Below are 19,491 nucleotides of genomic sequence, written 5' to 3' on the forward strand. Positions count from 1 at the left end.
AGCCAATAAAAAGAGGAACCCTGATTTAGACAAGAATTTATTTTCTGGACTACATGTTTACCATAGATTAAAATCAATATAATTTAATTCACATACAAAGACAACTGTGCAGGGACTACGTGGATACGTGACTTGGGGTAGGTGGAGTAACTTAGGGCACAGCACATTCAGGCCTGAGCAGACACCAGCTTGCTCATACCAGAGAAGTAGGATTTCTCTCTTTCACTCATCATTTCAAAATGCAGTGGCCTCCTGCAGAAGTTGCACTCGGCTGAGGAATGTGGCTTGAGTTCCAGCCCAACTCGCTTCCACGTGGCCAGCAGGTTATCTGTGAGGGGCAAGTTTTTTAAAATTAGAGGAAGTACATACCCAGGACAAATGGAAATATATGTCCCCAATAATAACTTGTATGCAAGAGTTCACAGCAGCATTCTTTTCTTTTTCATAATAATCAAAAAGTGGAGACAACCCAAACATCCACCAATTGATGGATAAACAAAATGTGGTGTATCTGTACTGAGGAAAATTATTTGGTAGGAATGAAGTGCTGATTCAAGCTACAACGTAGATGAAACCTTGAACACACTGTGCTGTGAAATAAGCCAGGCATAAAGGGCCATATATTGTACGATTCCATTTATATAAAATGTTATGTATAGGCAAGTCCACAGACAAAAAGTAGATCAAGGCTGGGATGTGGCTGCGAAGTGGTGTAAAGTTTCTCTCTGAGGTGATAAAAACATTCTGGCATCAGAGTGCTGACGGTTGCACAACATTACTTAAAAACCACTGAATTATGTAATTTGAAGGTTAGAAATTGTTTTATATGAATTCTATCTTAATAGGCTGTTACTTAAAAAATAGAGAAAACCCAGGTCTGGCTTTACTTTACACCCTTCAGAGAAGAAGTTGCTCCCACATGGCTCCACTGTGTGGAACGGATCATTCCTTGCAGAGTAGCCCTAAAGGCTGGAGGCAGGGAAACCACCGTGGGTGGCGGTGGAGGCTCAGGAGGGCAACACACCTCCGAGGCAGAGGCAGCTATGGGCAGCCCGTTCAGTCTCTGCCTTCAGGTGGACACAGGGGAAAGGCCTGGGTTACACACAACTATGAGAACAGAAGGGGTTAGGTGTGTAGTCGGTTTTCAGGGAAAAGAGAAGTGCAGAGCTGAGCTCTGGAGGCCTGGGCAGGCTTAGGCGGTCAGAGGCATCTCTCCTGCAGCAGTCACCACTGGGGGTCCCTGAGTCACACAGACAGAGGCATGGATGGGGACAATGAGCGGATAGCAGGCTCCCTCAGTGCTTCCAATGAAGTGGAACAAACGACTAAACGTCTTTCACCCTTCTGTACCACCTGAGAATTCTTGATTACTTGGAAAAAGGCAAATCTGAATGGCTTGAATTATAAATGCTGCAGATAGCTTCATGCCACTCTCCCGAGGGGCTCTGGCAGCTCCCTGGCTACTCACCCACAAAGTAGCTCATCATCTGCGGCGTGTGGTGGGGCGTGGGGGCGATGCGCAGCAGCTCCTCACCCCGGGGCACTGTGGGGTAATTGATCGCTTGGACATAGATATTATGTCTAGTCATTAGTTCATCACAGACCTCCGTGTTTTTAGCAGCATCTGCCACCTAAGATTGATAATAACAGAAGATAAGGCTGGAACCAGACAGCAGAGACTAGTCACATGCATGTCCAAGTGGCTTGGGCTCGACCTGCACATACAAGCCTGGCAGAAAGGCAGAGTGCTGCCCCGACACCTGCAGTTTAAAGGGCTGTTCACCACAGATCAGAGAACTGAAACCATAGTAGAAGTAACTTTCACACTGATCTCCCTCCTAGGCTTCAAAGGGGGGTAGTGGGAGCTCCCATGAGCCTATTGTGATGGCAGGGGGTGTGTGCACCCTGGGGATGAAGGAAGCTTTGGTGATGCCAGCTCTGTTACTCAGACGAATTCAACTGTGACGCCAACAGGGCTGCCCTTTGTAGCAGGCAGAGCAAGACCTGTATCACAATGAAATGAATAAAAAGCCATACTTCACAGCTAGCCAAGCTCCGGCTTCCAGAGCTTCCCAGACTCAAGCTCTGTGTTTACCCTGTCAAGGCTAGTGCGCTGGAGAAGGAACCTCCAGCCTGCTGGGCTCAAAGGCTTCATTCTCATTGTGAAGTCAGCCAAAGGCAGAAACATGGCAGACAGCCACTGGCTACAGCCCTTGGCCCCAACAGTCACCCTGCCCAGCCCAAGTTCAGGAAGGCGTGAACCAGAACATCTCCTGGTCACGTGCAGAGGTCCAGCCCCCAGCAAGTGAGTCACAGACAGGCCATTACCCGGACGGGGATGATGTGACTGGGGCAGTGGACCACTGGCAGGCCAGCGTCCATCAGCATCTGCCTCATGAGCTTCACGTTGCGCTGGTGTTGGCGGCGAAGTGTTCGGCCCTCAGTGCTCCTCAGGATCCGCACAGACTCCAGTGCTCCAGCCAGCAGCATGGGCGGCAGGGAGGTGGTGAAAATGAAGCCCGCTGCGTAGGACCGGACGGTGTCGATCAGGGAACTCGTGCTGGCGATGTACCCTCCAACGCAGCCAATGGCTTTGCCTAGGAGACAGGTTCATTTATTACAGCGACTGCCCTAAATGTGCACAGCCAGGCGCTGCAGACCCTCAGAACACTTACTCTTCTCTCTCTCCTTTGTTTGTCCTAAGACTGAAATCAAGGGACAGCAGCCCATTTCCAAAAGGGAAAAAGCTGACTGTTACAAAAGGGTCTTGCCCAAAATCAAATGGCCAAGCTGGTGTCTGACCAGGATCAAAGCGCAGGTCTCCAGACTAGGTGTTGCACCAGCGGCTGGTCCCAGCACGCCTAACACCAAGTGCCACCTCCCTCTGTCCTCCCTGCCCACCCAGGTCGGCTGCATCCCCCGCATTCTGCACTGCGCCTGCTCTGGACAGGGTCCAGCTGGGTGCTCACTGTGAGTGTTACCCTTCAGGCCAGAATGTCAGCCAGCTAAAGACACTAACTTGTTTTGGCAGGACCGGTATTAATTTCTACTTAAGTAATCACAAAACTCCAACAAGGAAAACTCAGACCCTGTTATGGTTGATTTAGGGCTGGCCTCATTTTTCCTTCTTCTTGAGTTCCCTTATATAATCAGGATCTCAGGTTTCAAGATTAAGGGCTCCAGAAGAGTCCTCCTCAATCTTAAATATTATGTTCTGTAATTAACATTCTTGCTTCAACCCCACACATGATTGGACTGGTATAAGATGTCACAATGGAAAATTTTTCTCTCCAGCCCTTTTCATCTCTCAGGGACCATACCTTCAAAAGGCCCACGTCATGGGAGCTCTTTACAAGAAAAGGGCAGCTGGAATCAGGACAGGACACTTGAACAAGAGTTCTCCGGCAGGGCTCTGCCCCAAGAGCCCCAGGCTCTCCTGGTCTGCACAACGTTCTCATGCCCCTTGACAGGGCTGAAGGACACTCTTTTTTGCTTGCCATTCCTTTACCAGTGCAGACCGTAAAGTGGCATCAGCCAGCCACTGCGTGTGTCTCCAACTGCTTTACTAACTTCTGAAATTCTCAAATTTGTATAGATGATGTTTTTATTTCATAGACGAAGAGAAGGCCTGTAGTAATTGTCTGTATACTGTTCACTTATATTCTTCAAACTGAGGTAGGGGTCTGCTGTTACCTCCATGAGGAAACTGAGGCACAGAGAAGTTAACCACCAATCCAAGGTCACACCGATAGTGAGTTACACAGGCAAGACTTACACCCAGCAGGCAGCATGGCTATGGAGTCTGGAGTTGCTCCAAGAGACGCTGCCTCTCAACTAGGAGGAGCAGAGGATATACAAAGACACTGGGTGAACTGGACTGTTCCCATGTGCTAGAGACAGAGCTCAGCTTCACAACCCAGCACCTGAACCTGTAGCTCCAGGAGAACAGCACTAAAATTCTTCCTTTTTATTTCTTTTTAATATAAGGGAACAATCTGATGTAGAGAGAGTAAAAGCTATTGTCACGGTGTATACCTAGACCCACAACTATGTTTGGAATGAGCTCAGGGGGCAACAAATGGTACTTCCGTCATGTTAGGCTATGAGATTTACTTTGATTCTGCTGGCCAGGCCTCCATGATTCAAGGGATTCTGCTAAGCTGTGCCACTCACTGAGAAAATGAAAACTTGCTCAAAAAAATGACCCAGGCTTTAGATGCTATCAGACCATCTCCTCACCTGACCCATTAGACCAGCAGTCCTTGGTTTTGTTGTTTAGTTGCTAAATTTTGTCCGACTCTTTTGCAACCCCATAGACTAGTCCCCAGGCTCCTCTGTCCATGGGATTTCCTAGGCAAGAATACTGGAGTGGGTTGCCATTTCCTCCTCTAGGGGATCTTTCTGACCTAGGGATGGAACTCTCATCTCCTGCATTGGCAGGTGGATTCTTTACCACTGAGTCAGAATTTAATTTTAGTATGGATTACAGACTGTGCAGAGTATACATACCAAGTGTTCCAGAAATGATGTCCATTTTTGGCATAACTCCATCCCGATCGCCAATCCCTCCGCCTTGCAGCCCGTAGAGCCCCACTGCGTGGACCTCATCCACGAAGGTGATTGCTCCAAACTCGTGGGCCACGTCACACAGCTCTTCCAGCGGGCACACTGCCCCTGAGGAGAGACCACAGACCATGCTGAAGCACTTGCTGTGTCACAGATTTCCGTTTTGGTAAGGATTAGAACACAATAACTTACCTTCTAAGATATTTTTAATATGGGGAAAGCAATGAACTTCCCCCAGTTTCTGGACTGTTTGGAGATTTGGAGCTTAGTAAAAGCCAAAGTAGAATATCTACCTACAATCACCCAAATCTATACGGTGTCCCCCAACTACAAAATCCTGGCAGAAAGTGAAAAGAAAAGAAACTACAAAAATAACATCACGCTTTTAAGTTCAGGCCCTGTTTTCATTAAAAGTTTTCAGGCTGGCCTCTAGATAGACTTACCGTCCATTGAGTGGACAGTTTCAAAGGCGACAATCTTGGGGACGGCAGGGTCGGACCTCTGCAGCAGTTCCCGGAGGTGGCTGACATCGTTGTGGCGGAAGATGTACTTTGGCACTCCACTGTTTCGAATCCCTTGGATCATGGAGGCATGGTTCCCAGCGTCAGAGTAAATCTCACAGCCTAACAAGACAAAAATGCGCTTTATTGCCATCTGTACCAAAGCCATATTATTTTCTCAACAGTCAAGGACAACAGACTTGGCCCTGAAAATGCTACTTTGCCCCGTAGGAAAAAGACCCTGCATGCCAGTTTCTTTTTGGCAAAATAACTAACTAGTGCTTCTCCTCTGAGAAGGCCCAAAGATATAAAATAACCCAGTGGCACACAGTTAATCTCCTTTTAAATCTGGCTGCCTCACTCCAAACTCAATCAAAAGATAACTACACATGATTAAGAGAATTCTCCAAAAGATTTTCTTGGAATACAAAGCACACTGGAAGCAATTACTGTAAGGACAAGCCCTGCAAGTCTGATTCTTCATTGTTATCCTGCTCCACTGGAACTCAGAATGTAACACTTCGTGAAGTGTTAACTCAGTTTATAAGTTCCTAGCGTATCTCTTGAATGGTTTCGGTAAGTCTTTTTTGTCATCTTCCTGTTATTACTAAGAAACCCAGACAGTTCTAAGGCACCCACAGCAGGCTTCCTACCTGGCATCATCTTAGCCAGAGTGAAGAGGGTCGAGTCATTGGCCACAAAGCATGAGGAGAACAAGAGCGCAGCATCTTTTCCATGGAGGTCAGCCAGCTCCTGCTCCAGGTCCACGTGGAATTTACTAGTTCCAGAAATATTTCTAGTACCCCCTGCTCCAGTACCATGCTGTTTCAAAGTGTCTCTTTTTAAAAAAAAAAAAAAAAAGGCAAACAGAAAATAAATCTCATGGTTCTGAATACTATAAGAACAGTTCCTCCCGATAGAATCCAGGAGACTCAAACTGATGTTGATGTAGCGCTTCTTGCCCTGTGAATATGGGGCCAGGAGTTTCAACCACTTCCTGTCTAGACTGGGTGGGAGAAAGTCTCAACATCAGGGTGATGATGCCTCTGGGGGGATCAAGAGCAAGTGTCCACTTACCAGTCTTAGTGGAGTTTAGTTAATTTACGAAGGTTTCTTTTCTCTGACAAACATCTCTTTCTCCAATAACATGACCTCAGGCTCTAGAGGGACATCTTGACTGAGTGTCGGTTATACCCTCTGCGAACCAGTCCCATAATCTTAGGCTGTCTCTATTACTAAACCTCAGACTGGGCTCTCTCTGGCAAGCCTCCTTGCGGAATTTGGCCAGCAACTCTCTCAGGTGTCCTTAACCATGGCAAACCTCCTGAAGGACATGAATGACGGGCTGTACCATCCCCTGCTGCTCAATTTGTATTTCTCCATCCACACCTACAAGGTAGGGCACGTATGTGCAAGACTGCTTGGTGTAAGAGGGGTCCTTGCTTATGGAGAAGTAGGAAGTGAGCAGACATATAGTCAACAAGCGCATAAACTTGAACCCTTGCACAAAGAGGGGCTCCATCAACTACTTACACTTTAGAGTTCTCTAAAATTAATGTGTACATGTTTTTAAAGGCTAAAAATTTAGCTTTTAAAATTTTCCCCTATAAAAGATCCAATCCCTGTAAATTATCAGTGTGTTGCTAAGTCATGCTCATGCCAGTGGTATCTGAAAGCTGAGAGCTACTTACATGACGGCTCCACACACCCGTGGGTGGCGACTCATTCCTAGGTAGTCATTGCTACACCAGACAGACACCTGCTTTTTGCTGATGAGAGAGTCCGAATAGTCATCTGCCATGGGGAAGCATTGCGCCTTCCGGTTCACAGTTTTGAAAACTCGATAGCTATGGTCATTTTTTTTCTCATCAATTTTCTTCTCAAAGAAACGATCATACTGAAAAGTGCAAACAGCTAAAAACCAAACAAAAGACGGTACAATCTGATGGTTAAAAAGCACATCTAGGCTTTGGTGGAAGACCTGGGTTCCCATCCCAGCTCGGTCACTGGGCAGTAGGGAGGCTCTGGACAACTGAAGGAAGTACTCATCTGGGCAAGTTTCTTGATGCCCTCATCTTAAGACTGTATGTGTCTCAAAGGACACTGTATGTGCCAAGCATTTAACATAATCCCCACTCGATAGCTCAGTTGGTAAAGAATCCTCCTGTAATGCAGGAGACCCCGGTTTAATTCATGAGTCAGGAAGATCTCCTGGAGAAGGGAAAGGCTACCCACTCCCGTATAATGGTCTGGAGGACTCCATGGACTGTATACTCCATGGAGTTGCAAAGAGTAGGACACGACTGAGCGACTTTCACTTTTCACTTTCCGTGAGCAGACAGTAGGTGCTAAGAGAGAGGATGCAGGCTCTCAACAGGACTGGCATTTACTATAGTCAAGAGCACCCACCTGAATCAAGCAAGGGGCATGGTTTTTTTTTAATTAATTTGGCTGCACTGGGTCTTATTAATACTTGTGGCATGCAGAATCTTCCATTGTGGTATGAGGGATCTTCAGTTGCGGCGTGTGAGATCTAGTTACCTGACCAGGGATACAACTTGGGTCCCCTGCCTTTGGAGTGCTAAGTCCTAACCACTGGACCACCAGGGAAGTCCCAGGGACATGGTTTTTAATCCTCAACTCACCATGCAATTGTATGTTTAATCTGATGTATGTTTAAGTTATAAACGGTCTTCCACTAGGCAAATATCAAGGAGACTTACATTTTGGCAAGTTATCTTGAAGAAGGTGGGACACTCTTTCTGGTCGTTGCTTTCGCATGATATCCTGAAAGTTCTTCAACAGTCCATTCAGCTCCCCTCCTTCGGTCTTCACGTTAATCACACTGGGATTCACTGAAGTTTGGGCAACCTCTGGAAAACAAGTAACAAGAGGCACAGGGGATCAGTGTTCTATTCTGAGTCCACAATACCTTCCAGACATATTGTCAAAAATGGCTTACTGCCTAGTTCACAAAAATAGCCCATCATAACCAAAGTGAGATGTAACTGAATATATGAAGCCTCTCTTCTGTAGTTACTGTTTGATTTTGTTTTCAGAGCTACCAGCCAGCTTTGAGGAACATTAAACTCTGAAGCTTTTTTTTTTTGCCCCCTGGCTGGTTAGTATGCCTTCCCCACTGCACCCCCCCCAACCCTAACTGAGACAATTTTCTTTATAGAAAACAATTCCAGCCATTTGATCATTTCTGCTGGTGAGGTTTCTTGGGGACCGTGTGTGTTCCATGGATACAGCCGCAAATGGAATAAAGGCTACCTTGGGAGTCCTAAGACCAGCACTAATTGTAGTTACACTGTTTTTTCCCTTTTATCCCACCAGATGATGGGAAAGAAACACAGGGCAACCAGTTAACAGTTTATGCCTGCGGGGTATTTTCAGAAATTAGTTACTGTAAAAGCTGGTCACACCCTACACAACACAAAGAGTAAAGAAACTCCCACATTTACCACACAGTCCCCTATCTGGATGACCTTTCTCCTTGGCCCTAAAAGAGGAAGATGCGGACACAAAAACTCCCCTAGTAATAGCTCAGACAAATCTGAGGGTCTGGAGGAGCCGAAGGGCCTCTTCACTCTTGTGAGGGTCCCTGTCAGTTTACCTTCCCTCACGGCATGCATCTCCTGCACATCTTCCTGAAGCGCCAGGCTGGCTTTGCGGAAGACACTGCTGCCGCCCTGGCTCATCTCGGCTGCCAGGAAAGGGCATTTGCTCCCAGTGCCCTGGCTCGAGGCGAGGGAAGGGTGTCCAGACGGAAGCTGCGTGCCATCTGCAGTCTGCTGGGACCCATCAGGAGCCTGCTGGGATCCATCAGGAGCCTGCTGCACTTCGGCTTTGGTGGCTTTGTCCTCTGAGGGGGAAACGGAAAAACTGAAGCATCGGATCTGGCTGCTCGGGACACAGAAGCCCACTTGTTTCTTTCTCTTGTTGCCTCGAAGACACACTTTATACTTCCTCTACCTCAGGATCCAGACACCTGGGTTCTGCAAATTCAACTGCTTTCTCATCTGTCTCACTGGAAACAATGCTCCTGTGAAGAGTTAACTGGCACAGTCCACCTACTGCTCAAACCCACAGTACCTGTCACTTATCAATCCCCAAAGTAGTACTTTCTAGTTCTAAACGGCCCTGCATTCTTGAGCTGGATTATTTTCAGTAAATCTGCCCCAAGTACACTCAGCATATTTCATGAGAGGACACACTCTTGAAGTAATTGGAAATAGTCATACAGCTTTTTCTCTACTAATATTTTCTAGACCAAAAACATTGGTTTAGATTCTTGACCAAAAGCGTGCTGTTGCTTAACATATAAACCATCAGTTTTCTCTAAATGGCTCAAAGAAGTTCATGACTTAACACAGTTGGCTGGGAATTAATTTCCTAAACTTCCCTCTCTCCTTGAGCAAATGTGTTCATCTTCCTTCTGGAAGTCTTTCTTCATCATCCTGGGATATTCCTGTGAGTCATAGGCCAGGCTCTCCTATAACTTGGGTAAGATGTCTCCATACAGTAATATAGTTTTTATCAAAATCTTCTAAAAGGAAAGTAAAAAAAAAAACACCCAGAAATGGGACTTTCCTGGCAGTCCAGTGGTTAGGACTCTGCATTTCCATTACAGGAGGGCACAGGTTCAATCCCTGATCAGGGAACTATGATCTCGTATGCCATGTGGCATGGCCAAAAAAATTGCTTTCAAGTTCATTTCATTCACTGTAAGAGTCATTAAATACATATTCATTGTAGGAAGTCTAGAAAAACCGAGTTCTATCATTCAAAATATAACCATTAAAAAAAAAATAATAACCATTTCAGGACTTCCCTGGTGGTCTAGTGGCTAAGACTCCACAATTCTACTACAGGGGGCACAGGTCCCTGGTTGGGGAAGTTGCACATGCTTTGCAGTGTGGCAAAACAAAAACACCAGAAAACCAGAAAACAAACAACCCCCTGCCATAACCACTGCAGACAACTTGGCATATTAACTGTCTTTTCCCCTTTTGTACAGGTTTAGAAAAAGTTTTACTTTTTCTGTATGTTGTTGAAGTGAAAGTCGCCTAGTCATGTCTGACTCTTTGTGACCCCATGGACTACGTAGTCCATGGATTTCTGGCCAGAATACTGAAGTGGGTAGCTGTTCCCTTCTCCAGCGGATCTTCCCAACCCAGGGATCGAACTCAGGTCTCCCCCACTGCAGGCAGATTCTTTACCAGCTGAGCCACCTGTATGCTTGTTTTAATATGCCCTTTTCATTATAAAGATCTATGTAAGCTAGTAAATATTTTGAGTATCATCTGGGATGGTTACATAATAATCTATCAAGTGGACAAGTCACATTTTACTCAACCAGGAATACAAGAGGAATCTATTGTTAAGAGACTGGTAAAACAGGGTTTTGATTGTTCAGTTAAAAAAAGCCATAACTAATTCCTAAACAATGGTAAGGAGGAAAAAAAAATCCTACAAAGGATTAAATCCTTTCTACTAAAAGAAAAAAACATTCTTTTCTTACAAGTTCACACTCAAAGAACATACCTAACAAGCCAGTAGGGTAAATTATTCCCCAGAATTAAGTGGAATCTGAAAAGTTGAATTCTCTCCTGGAAAAGACTAGAACTAAATCTCTGATCTCTTTCTTAAAAACAAAATTTTAAAATTAATATACAAAGATATATGTGTTGAAAAATTACTACTTTAACAAATTCTGTATGATTCCACTTAAGTGACATTTCTAGAGTAGTCAAAGTCAGAGAAAGTTCAATCATGTCTGCCAGGGCCTGGGGGAGGAAAATGGGGGCGGGGGGAGTTAGGATTGAGTTGCCACAGAGTTTCAGTCTGGGACACTGAAAAGAGTTCTGGACATTGCATGGTGGTGATGGCTGCAGAACAATATGAATATACTTAATACCACTGTATACTTAAAAGTGGTTGCAATGGGAAGTTTTATATGTACTTGGCCACAGTAAAAAAAAAAAAAAAAAGTAAAAGAATAAGGACAGCATGCTTGCATTTATTTGGAGCTCTGTTACTAGTTCTGGCCAATAGCTGTTATATGTTGCTTCCTGGCTAAAATACCCAAGAGCTGGTGGGGATCAGTGAGTATCTGATGACATTAGGAAACTGCATCATCTTTTAGATGTGATAATGGTACTGTGATGGTGGGTTTAGAACTCATATCTTTTAAAGGTACAATACTGATATTTACAGAGGAGATTTCTGGAACCAGTTTCAAAATAGTACAGTGGGAGTGAAAGTGAAAGTGAAGTCGCTCAGTCGTGTCTGACTCTTAGCAACCCCATGGACTGCAGCCCACCAGGCTCCTCCGTCCATGGGATTTTCCAGGCAAGAGTACTGGAGTAGGGTGCCATTGCCTTCTCCGTTAACAGCGGCTAAATGGGGACACAAGTGAAACAAAATTGGCTCTCACTGATTATTGTTGTTCAAAATTGAAATTTACTGTTATGAAGTTTTTAAAAGATGAGCTGATTTGAGACCTTCTCACTTTCCCCTCATGCAATAGTGACCCAAAAGCCATCTATTTCAGCAGTAAAGCTGTAGGACACCAAAGTGTGAACCCCAGGTCACTGCTTAGAAGAAAATGGCCTTGATGACCCAAAGTGTGAACAAGATGACCTGCCTTGTATGAACAAGATAGAAATCTTTTGTGTGTTAAGCCCGTGAGATTCAGGGGTTGCTAGATGCCTCAGTGTAGCCTAACGTAACTGAAAAGCACACAGGCACAGTTGACTTTCTGGGTTTCCCTGGTGGCTCAGATGGTACAGAACCTGCTTGGAGAAGGAAATGGCAAGCACTCCAGTACTCTTGCCTGGAGAATCCTGTGGACAGAGGAGCGTGACAGGCTATAGCCCATGGGGTCACAAAAGAGTCAGACTCAACTGAGCAACTAACAGAATTGACTTTGAAGATGGTTTAGTCTGGAATAGCCCACATGGTCTGGAGCCAGACAAAAAGATAAAAGTATAAGATAAGTGACTCAGACTTCCCTTATGGTCTAGTGGCTGAGACTCTGCTCCCCAGTGCCGGAGGCTTGGGATGGATCCCTGGTCAGGGAACTAGATTTCACATGTCGCAACTAAGACCTTGGTGTAGCCAAATAAACAAGTGATTAAAAAAAAAAAGGGGGGTGACTGCCTAAGTAATTAGCAGGAATTTGGGAAGGCATAGCACAGAGAAAGCAGTTGAGGGCAAAAGGCACAGGTCAGGCAACATAGCAAAGGCAAGGAAAAAAAAGAAGAAGAAAATCACAACTTTAGAAGTTACAGACTTCTAGATTCCATCTTTACAGAAAGATTCTAGATTCTTAGGCTTCCATGAATGAGGCACTGACAAACTCCCAACAGATACCAACATGCAATCCATAAGGTGGAACACTGGCCACTGTTTCACCTTTAAAGATGTGAAAACTAAAAGTGCCTACTTTGTGGGGTTAGGATGATGATTCCATGAGATAATCTATGTAAAGAACTGAGCCTGGCACACAGTAACCCCCTCAGCGTGACCCTCGTCAGCACTGTGCACAAGAACTGCTTCCAGGGTCTTGTAATGAATGCAGACATCCCACCACCCTCTACTTCATTGCTAAGGACACTTACTCTCATTAGCTGGAGGGGTTTCTGTGACCTGCTGGCAGAGTACTGCTGAAGTGGACAGGGCCCGAGGGGCTGGCTTGGCCCCAATTTCCATCATCTTAGGGCAGTTTTGGGCATAGAACAATAGAGATTTGCCTGCCTTCTGCAGAAAGGCTTGAGGCACTCGGGATAAGAATGGGCAGCGACGAACAACAGTCTCCATCTCCCGGAGGTACACTGATCCTGCACAAAGATGAGGAGTGACACCAACACTTGTTAATATTTGTGCAAATACCACCCCAAGGTCACTGGATTGTCACCTGAAGTCTGTAGCAAGGGTACCCTGGGATACTAACGAGTCTCACTCAAAAATGTCTAAGGACAGCGCTGATGAGAGACTAAGAAGTGGTGGCCACACGCAACCCAGATCACCATCTTCTTCATTCCCCAGCTACTTAAAAAGGCACCTGCAAAGCTACTTTACCAAATACCGTAAATAATGATGAGTAATAACCAAGGGGCTGGGACATGAGGGACAAGTCAGGAACAGGTTTGGGAAGTCAGAGGCTCCTTGAGAAAGATGCACAGTGCAGACAAGACACCTTGGCACCCACCCAAGTGGTGAAGTGAGGCCAGGGAAGAAGCCACTGTCATCCATCCAGGCAGAGAGGACTCTTAGGGATCCTGATCTTCTCCTGGTCCCCACACACTCCCAAAACTCTCAAGAAGGCATCCAGTCCAGCCCGGGGTTCCTGAGGCCAGGATTTCCCCGAGGGTATGCCCCTACAGTTCCATGAACTGGGCATAACTGAGAAAGGAGAGGCGTACAGAAGGCCAAGGGTACAAGGGGAAATGCCGCTTGGACTAACTGGGAAGAAGCAAGGGTTAAAAAACGAGGGCCTTGGGTCTGGCGGAAAGCGGTGGTCCTGGGCAGGGGAGGCCAGAAGTTAACGGGTAGCGGTGGGGGAGGAAGTGTCTAGGACTCGAGATTAACAAGGTGTCTAAGACAGGGATTCGAAAGCAGTCGGTTAAATGGCAAATGGCCATTCGAAAGTGGTCGGTTAAATGGGGAATGGCGGAAGGGGCCGATGTGGTAGGAGATCGGGACAAAAAAAGTTGACCCCGAGGTGGAGGGTGATTAGTGCGGTGGGGGATGGGGTCCCAACGGCTAGGGCAGGGGGGCGCCGGCAGGCAGGGCACGCGGGGATCGGGTTGCCCCCGGCTGCGCCGCACGCAGAGCGCGGGGCCCTCACCTGCGCGGGGAACTCGGCGGAGGTGGCGGAGGCCGCAGGTACCCAAGTGGAAGCGTCGAACCAAGCCTTGCCCTTGTCTGCGAGAACCCTCAGGCCGTGATCCCTGTCGTCCTAATATACACTCAGATGGGCAGCTGCGCATGCGCCGTGGACGAGTGCGGCTTCTGCGCAGGCGTGCCGCGGAAAGGGCAGGGCGGGGCGAGGCGCGGAGGCGCTCCTTGGACTTTGACTGGATAACTGGGACTGCCAGTAGTGGGGATGAAGTGCAGTGCTGTACAGGAGCGGATACCTTCATCCCACACCACCTTGCCGCTTCCCCCCACCAAGTACCCCTGTGCTTCAGAACCATTTGTGGGGCATAAAAGGGCAGAGATGCGGGGGGGGGGGGACACCTCTAGGGCAACTGAGGGGTAATACGGCTCTAAAAATAGGTACCTTGGGAATAGAGAAGAGAGAGGAAACTAGGAGTTCCAGACCAGGGTAATAAGCAGTATCTGACTCACCCAGGCTTGTTTTTATGTGGGTGGGAGTGGGGGAAAGGGAGGGACAGGGGAGGCTTCCCGGAGGAGATGGGACTGGACTGACTTAAGCATGGTGTGGTCCTGGGGGTGATTCCCAGGGACCTGGAGGGAGGGATTCTAAGAGCAGAAGCAGACCTATCCGTTGCACTTTGTGGTCTGAGATAAAGGAACTTAACCTGATGCAGAGAAGGAGCACAAGGAACAGGGCTGGATGGAACCCACACACTACACACTCAGGGGGGCCGGCGGTGGAAGCATGGGGTCTGACCCGTAGTTTGGGTTTGGCACGTATTGGTTATTTTCCATTGTGGGCTGCCCAAAGTCCCTTGCTGGCCACCCGGTCTGGGCACCAACTGGGTGACTCAGGGCTTTCTCCCAGAGTTGAACTGTCCCTACCTCCTTTGAGTCTCCCCCAGACCACACCTTTAGGGTACAGCTTGACAAAGCCCTGTCAGGAACGCCAGCATGGCCTCCTTGCTCCACACGTTTCCCAGCTTAACTTGGGCTTGGTTGTGCTGGGCCTGCACCGGGCTCAGGGTTGCTCTCCCCTTCTCCTGAGGAAAGGACTGCCCAGGTAGCTCCTTCCTCAGGTAGGTGTTAATTAGAGGGACAAAGTCTAGAGTGATAGTGGTCAAGGTGGGTCCAGTACTCCCCAGTTGCCTCTCTCTGAGTCTCCAGCCAGCTGCCAGACAGGTGAAGGAAGTCAACCTGCAGAGGAGGCACCAGGGTCCGAAGTGGCACTGGGGCCAGTTTGGGGCTCCAAGATGAGAGCTTTGCCTGGGAACCTAGGGCTCAACTCTGTCCCATCCTGCTGAGGGGCCCTGTGCAGTGCCCAACAGCTGGAGAGAATGTAAGTGAAAAGATCAGACTCAAGTGCAGCCAGAACAGAGTAAACATGGTACTGAGGGCTTTGCCCATCCCTGGGCCTCACTTTCCCTATCTGAGCAATGGGATCATAATCCCCATTCTGCCTACCTTGTGGGGCTGTTGGAGTGATCAGAGGCAAAGCAGAAGCTGGAAGAACTGGATATCAGAGCTGGACATGGGTTCTAACCTCAGCTCTATCTTGTTTGGTCTCAGGTAGGCCACAACCTCTCTAAGGCTCTGTTCCTCCTTGTAAAGCTCTCCCAGCCTTGCCACTTGTGTTTGGCAGAGGGTCAGGTGAAGTCATGGATTTCAGAGGCCAATTGTTTAAACCAACAAGTTTCCAGCCCTCTGGGAATTTCCTGTTTAATAGAAGGAAAGGTTAGGAAACAGAAGACTCCCACAGAAAGTGAAATAGAATGTTGTAAATAATTCCAGATGGAGGAAAAGGCTATTACTCCAACAGGCACTGGAGGAGAGGGGAATCCCAGCCACAAGGAAGGCTTCCAGAAGAAAGGTACTGGCTGGAGGGGTGGGTGTCTATGGGACTGCAAGACTGGTAGGTGAGGCATAGAGTAGGAAAACCCAGCTCTGTCCTGGAGGGCAGTGTGAGTCAGCTTGAATAGCTGGGCTGCAGGAATGCAGCTAGGTAGTTAGATGAGAAAGGCCACAACGAGCCAAATAGCTTCCCGGTATGGGACTGAAATAATCAGACCCAGGAATCTGCGTCTTAACCAGGCCTCCCTCCTCATAATGTGGGGATAGGGTAGCTTGAGGCAACATCTTGGGAAATGCTGCACGAGTGGTTTCCAGATTGAGATCTTGTTTTGTTTTTTGTTTTTTGTTTTTTTTTAAGAACTTTATGTATTTACTTTTAAAAGTTTTGATGGCATTAAGTCGTCATTGCAGCATGCAGTCTTAGTTGTCCTGTGTCATGTGGGATCTGAGTTACCCGACCAGGAATTGAACCCATGTCCTCTGCATTAGAAGGCAGATTCTTATTTATTGGCTGTGCTGGGTCTTCATTGCTGCGTGGGCTCTTTCTACTTGTAGCGTGTCAGGTCTACTCTCTAGTTGTGGTGTGTAGGCTTCTCATTGCAGTGGCTTTTCTTGTTGTACAGCACAGGCTCTAGGGCGTGCAGATTTCAGAAGCTGTACTACATAGGCTCGGTAGTTGCAGCTCCTGGGCGGTGGTGCACGGGCTTAGTTGCTCCAAGGCATGTGGGATCTTCCTAGACCAGGGATGGAACCTACGTCTCTTGCATTGGCAGGCAGATTCTTTACCACTGAGCCACCAGGGAAGCCCTGGAAGGTGGATTCTTAACCACTAGACCACCGTGGAAGTCCCTGAGACCTTGCTAGAAGGGCAAAGGCTAAAGCTATTAATTCTAATCTTGAATGTGCTACTTTTTGATTTTGGAGTCTTGGGCAAATTACCCCATGCCCTAAGCCTCAGTTTATGCATCTGTGAAGTGAGAGTGCCCCTCTGTCTCAGTGGGTGGGCCCCATTTTGACAGAGTTGAGATCCCTCTCCTGAGTTCAGCCTTCTTGCTCTCCTCTCCCTGCCTCTGCTTTTTCCTTCCCTCTCTTTTCTCCAGCCTCACTGCTGTCTTGCCTCCCTCCTCAGAGCTGTGGTGTAAAACACTCATCTTACCACCCTGGTCCTGGGCGGGGGAGCCCAAGCCTCCGTAGTTCAGGCAAGGTCAGGCTCCATTCTGGGAATGACGCTAGGACCCAGCCTCCCCGACTCCCCTGTCTGCGTCATCTTCACCGTCAGGGGCCATTGCACTGTCCGAGGAGCTATTTTTAGCAGGGCCCCTCTCTAAGGATCATGAAGCCCAGGGACCTTGAGCAAGCTTCGTGCTTTCCTCTGGGCCTCAGTTTCCACATCTGCCAGCCAGGTGAGAAATCTTGCCAGCCTTCCTCTTGAGGAGACCCCAGTGGACGTGGGACAGTCTTGAAGACAGGCAAAACCTTCAGCCTGTGCTACTGATGCTCAGTGTGGCCTTGGCCTTGGGCCTGCAGTGCCCGTTTGGGTATCGGTGCCTATATGAATAATGGTGGGTGAGGGGCCAGCCTTGTAGAGGGGCTAGAGGTTCTGGAAACAGCTCAGCTCTGCCCTGGAGGGCTGGAAACCACGAGCTCCAGGGTTTATAGTGATCGGGCCCAGGAGTTATGTTAGGAATTTGGGGGTTGGCTGGGACAGGAGGGTTCTGAAGCCCCTACCACTTGCCTTGTTCTGGTCCTTCCAGGCTCTGGCTTACCTGGGGCAGGCCTGGGCCTGGGTTTGTGAAGCCATCTGTGGGGCAGGGGATAGGCTCCTATTGACTAGGGGGAGAAGGGGCCACAGTGGAGCAAAGCCATCAGATGCTCCAGGAGGCAGGTCAGAGTGGTCCACAAGGAACAACTCCCCGCACTCTTGTTGAAAGAGAGCAAGAAACGCCCCCAAAAGCCAACACTTATCTTCCCAGAGAGCCCCAGAGGACCCCAGAATCTAACCTTCCAGCCTAGCACCCACAAACTGTGGCCCAGACAAGTTCTGTTTGACCTACACAGTGCTTATAAAAATGTGAGTTAGTTGGCAAGATGTAGCAACCTGGAGATTTTTAAACTGAAACTCGGATTTTTAGCTTCTCTTGAGCACCCTGCAGGCCTGGAACCCCTGGGCTGGCCCAGGCAGGACCTGCTGTCTCCACTTTTCCACCAGCGCTCCCTCCAGTGGGTTCCTAACCCTGAGGATGTGTGATGTCCAAGAAGTGACCGCTGTCTGACCTTGCAGACATCTGAGTGTGTGTCTGTAGCCCTAACCCATTTTAGAGCCCAGGTGACTAAGACCCAGAGAGGGGAGAGGACTTGCTCAGGGCCGCACAGCAGATGAGGTTTGGGTTGCAAAGGGAACCACATGTAATGGTTCCTGGCTCTCTAGCCCACATGCTGGGCTCTTTTGCCCTCAGCCTCTGGAGGAGGGTCTGGGATGGGGGCCTAGGGGAAGGATCGGACTGGTCCAGAGGTGGTTCCCCAGAGCTTGTCCTCAGCTCCCAGCCCCAGCCTGAAGGTCAGGCCTGAGCAGGCCCCCTGAGGTGATGGAGCAGTGATGGGGTGATGACATAGGGTGGAGTGAAGGGACCCGACTGAGCCCACCTCCTCTGGCCACTGCTGGATGCACAGTGCAAAGGAGCCTCTCTCCCTGCCCTGAGCTGCTGAGGACACACCCTAGGAAAGGGACCGTTACAGACGGTGACCAGCGTGGACAGGGCAGGGACGGATGATGGCGGGAAGGACGGGACCCACCTGGGAGTTGGGACCTGGCATCAGGGAGATACTGCTCTGATGGAACAGCCAGGCTGAGGGTCTCGCAGAGAAGGCTGGAGGAGCCTAGTGTGGAGGAGGGAATTGGGGGGCGAGGGAGGCTAGAGGCAAGAGGGAGACAAGGGAGGTATGTGGGGTGGGGGTCATCCTACTGTTACCAGCTGTGTGATTATCAGCCAAGGCAAGGACTTTCATTTCTCCCTGGCTGTGCAGGCATTTAAAGGCCTTATTTTGCTGCATTCTGACCAGAAGAGGGGGGAGCTGGGACAATGGAGGGAGGAGGAGAGAGTGAGTAAGCAAGGCTGAGAGCAGTGGGCCTGGGTGGACTGGGCAGTAAGAAGGCTGGGAGGATGGCACTACCATGAACAAGTAGCAGCTCTGTTCAGATGTAGGCCCTGGTCCCCACGAAGAAGCCGTCTAGGCCATGTAGTGATTAGCCACATACACTGGACAGAAATTCAGGATGGTGAAGGAACTCGCCCAGGTTACACAGCCAGCAGGTGGAGAACAGGGCTGACCTGCTGGCCTCTGATCCAGTGCCCCACCCCAGGGAGATTAAGGGAGCTGGGAGGAACGAGGCTGGGACTACGTCTAAGGGTTTCAGCTCTCCGCGGAAGCCTTTCTCTACTTCTGGGTGTTGGTCCGGTTTGGTTGGGCAGATGGGAGTGCCCAGCCAAGGAGACGGCCCAGCCTGACCCTTAGAGGAAATCATCCACTTCCAGAAACCTCTGGGCAGCCAGCCACAGGCTCAGGAGGCGAGACTTCATTCTGACCCCACGCACCGGTGACACCTGCTCCTTCTCTGTCCCCTGCACTTGGGTCAGAGGCTCTGGACTTGGCTGCCTGGCACTGGGACTTTCAGCCTGCCGGAGGC

General features: G+C 48.7%; 2 protein-coding genes across 6 annotated transcripts in view; one reads left to right on the forward strand and one right to left on the reverse strand.

The window, feature by feature from the left end:
• Positions 1–21: 21 nt before the first annotated feature.
• On the reverse strand, positions 22–14,076 carry ALAS1 (5'-aminolevulinate synthase 1). 2 transcript variants are annotated; one of them, XM_086367714.1, is made up of 11 exons: positions 13,924–14,076; positions 12,695–12,913; positions 8,686–8,934; positions 7,790–7,939; positions 6,758–6,980; positions 5,720–5,904; positions 5,010–5,189; positions 4,510–4,674; positions 2,329–2,597; positions 1,469–1,631; positions 22–328 (listed from the first exon to the last, which is right to left on the reverse strand). In XM_086367714.1, the coding sequence occupies exons 1-11, from the start codon at positions 14,063–14,065 to the stop codon at positions 168–170; spliced, it is 2,106 nt and encodes a 701-aa protein (XP_086223840.1). In that variant the 5' UTR covers positions 14,066–14,076; the 3' UTR covers positions 22–167. The 2 variants fall into 2 exon arrangements, with proteins under 2 accessions (XP_086223840.1, XP_086223841.1); XM_086367715.1 differs by lacking the exon at positions 12,695–12,913.
• A 1,596-nt stretch (positions 14,077–15,672) lies between these two features.
• Positions 15,673–19,491, forward strand: part of POC1A (POC1 centriolar protein A) — a 100,735-nt gene continuing 96,916 nt past the window's right edge. Inside the window, exon 1 of one of the 4 annotated variants that reach the window (XM_086367731.1) lies at positions 15,673–15,825. The gene's annotated coding sequence lies outside the window, so the exon portion shown is untranslated. Of the gene's footprint in view, positions 15,826–17,062; positions 17,210–19,491 lie in introns of those variants that run through there. The other 3 variants (XM_086367723.1, XM_086367733.1, XM_086367724.1) reach the window with 3 other exon arrangements.

This window comes from Bos grunniens, chromosome 22 (genome assembly GCF_055505025.1).
Source record: "Bos grunniens cultivar Pamir isolate PY7600 chromosome 22, Bosgru_T2T1.0, whole genome shotgun sequence".
NCBI classification, from domain to species: domain Eukaryota; kingdom Metazoa; phylum Chordata; class Mammalia; order Artiodactyla; family Bovidae; genus Bos; species Bos grunniens.

Excerpts from the sequence above, each read along its gene's own strand:
- ALAS1 (XM_086367714.1), bottom strand. The coding sequence starts at position 14,065 with ATGCGCAGCTGCCCATCTGAGTGTATATTAGGACGACAGGGATCACGG. Across the intron at positions 5,905-6,757 it reads CGGGTGTGTGGAGCCGTCAT|AGACACTTTGAAACAGCATG; the intron begins GTAAGTAGCTCT and ends TTTTTTAAAAAG. Across the intron at positions 2,598-4,509 it reads CATCATTTCTGGAACACTTG|GCAAAGCCATTGGCTGCGTT; the intron begins GTATGTATACTC and ends CCTGTCTCCTAG.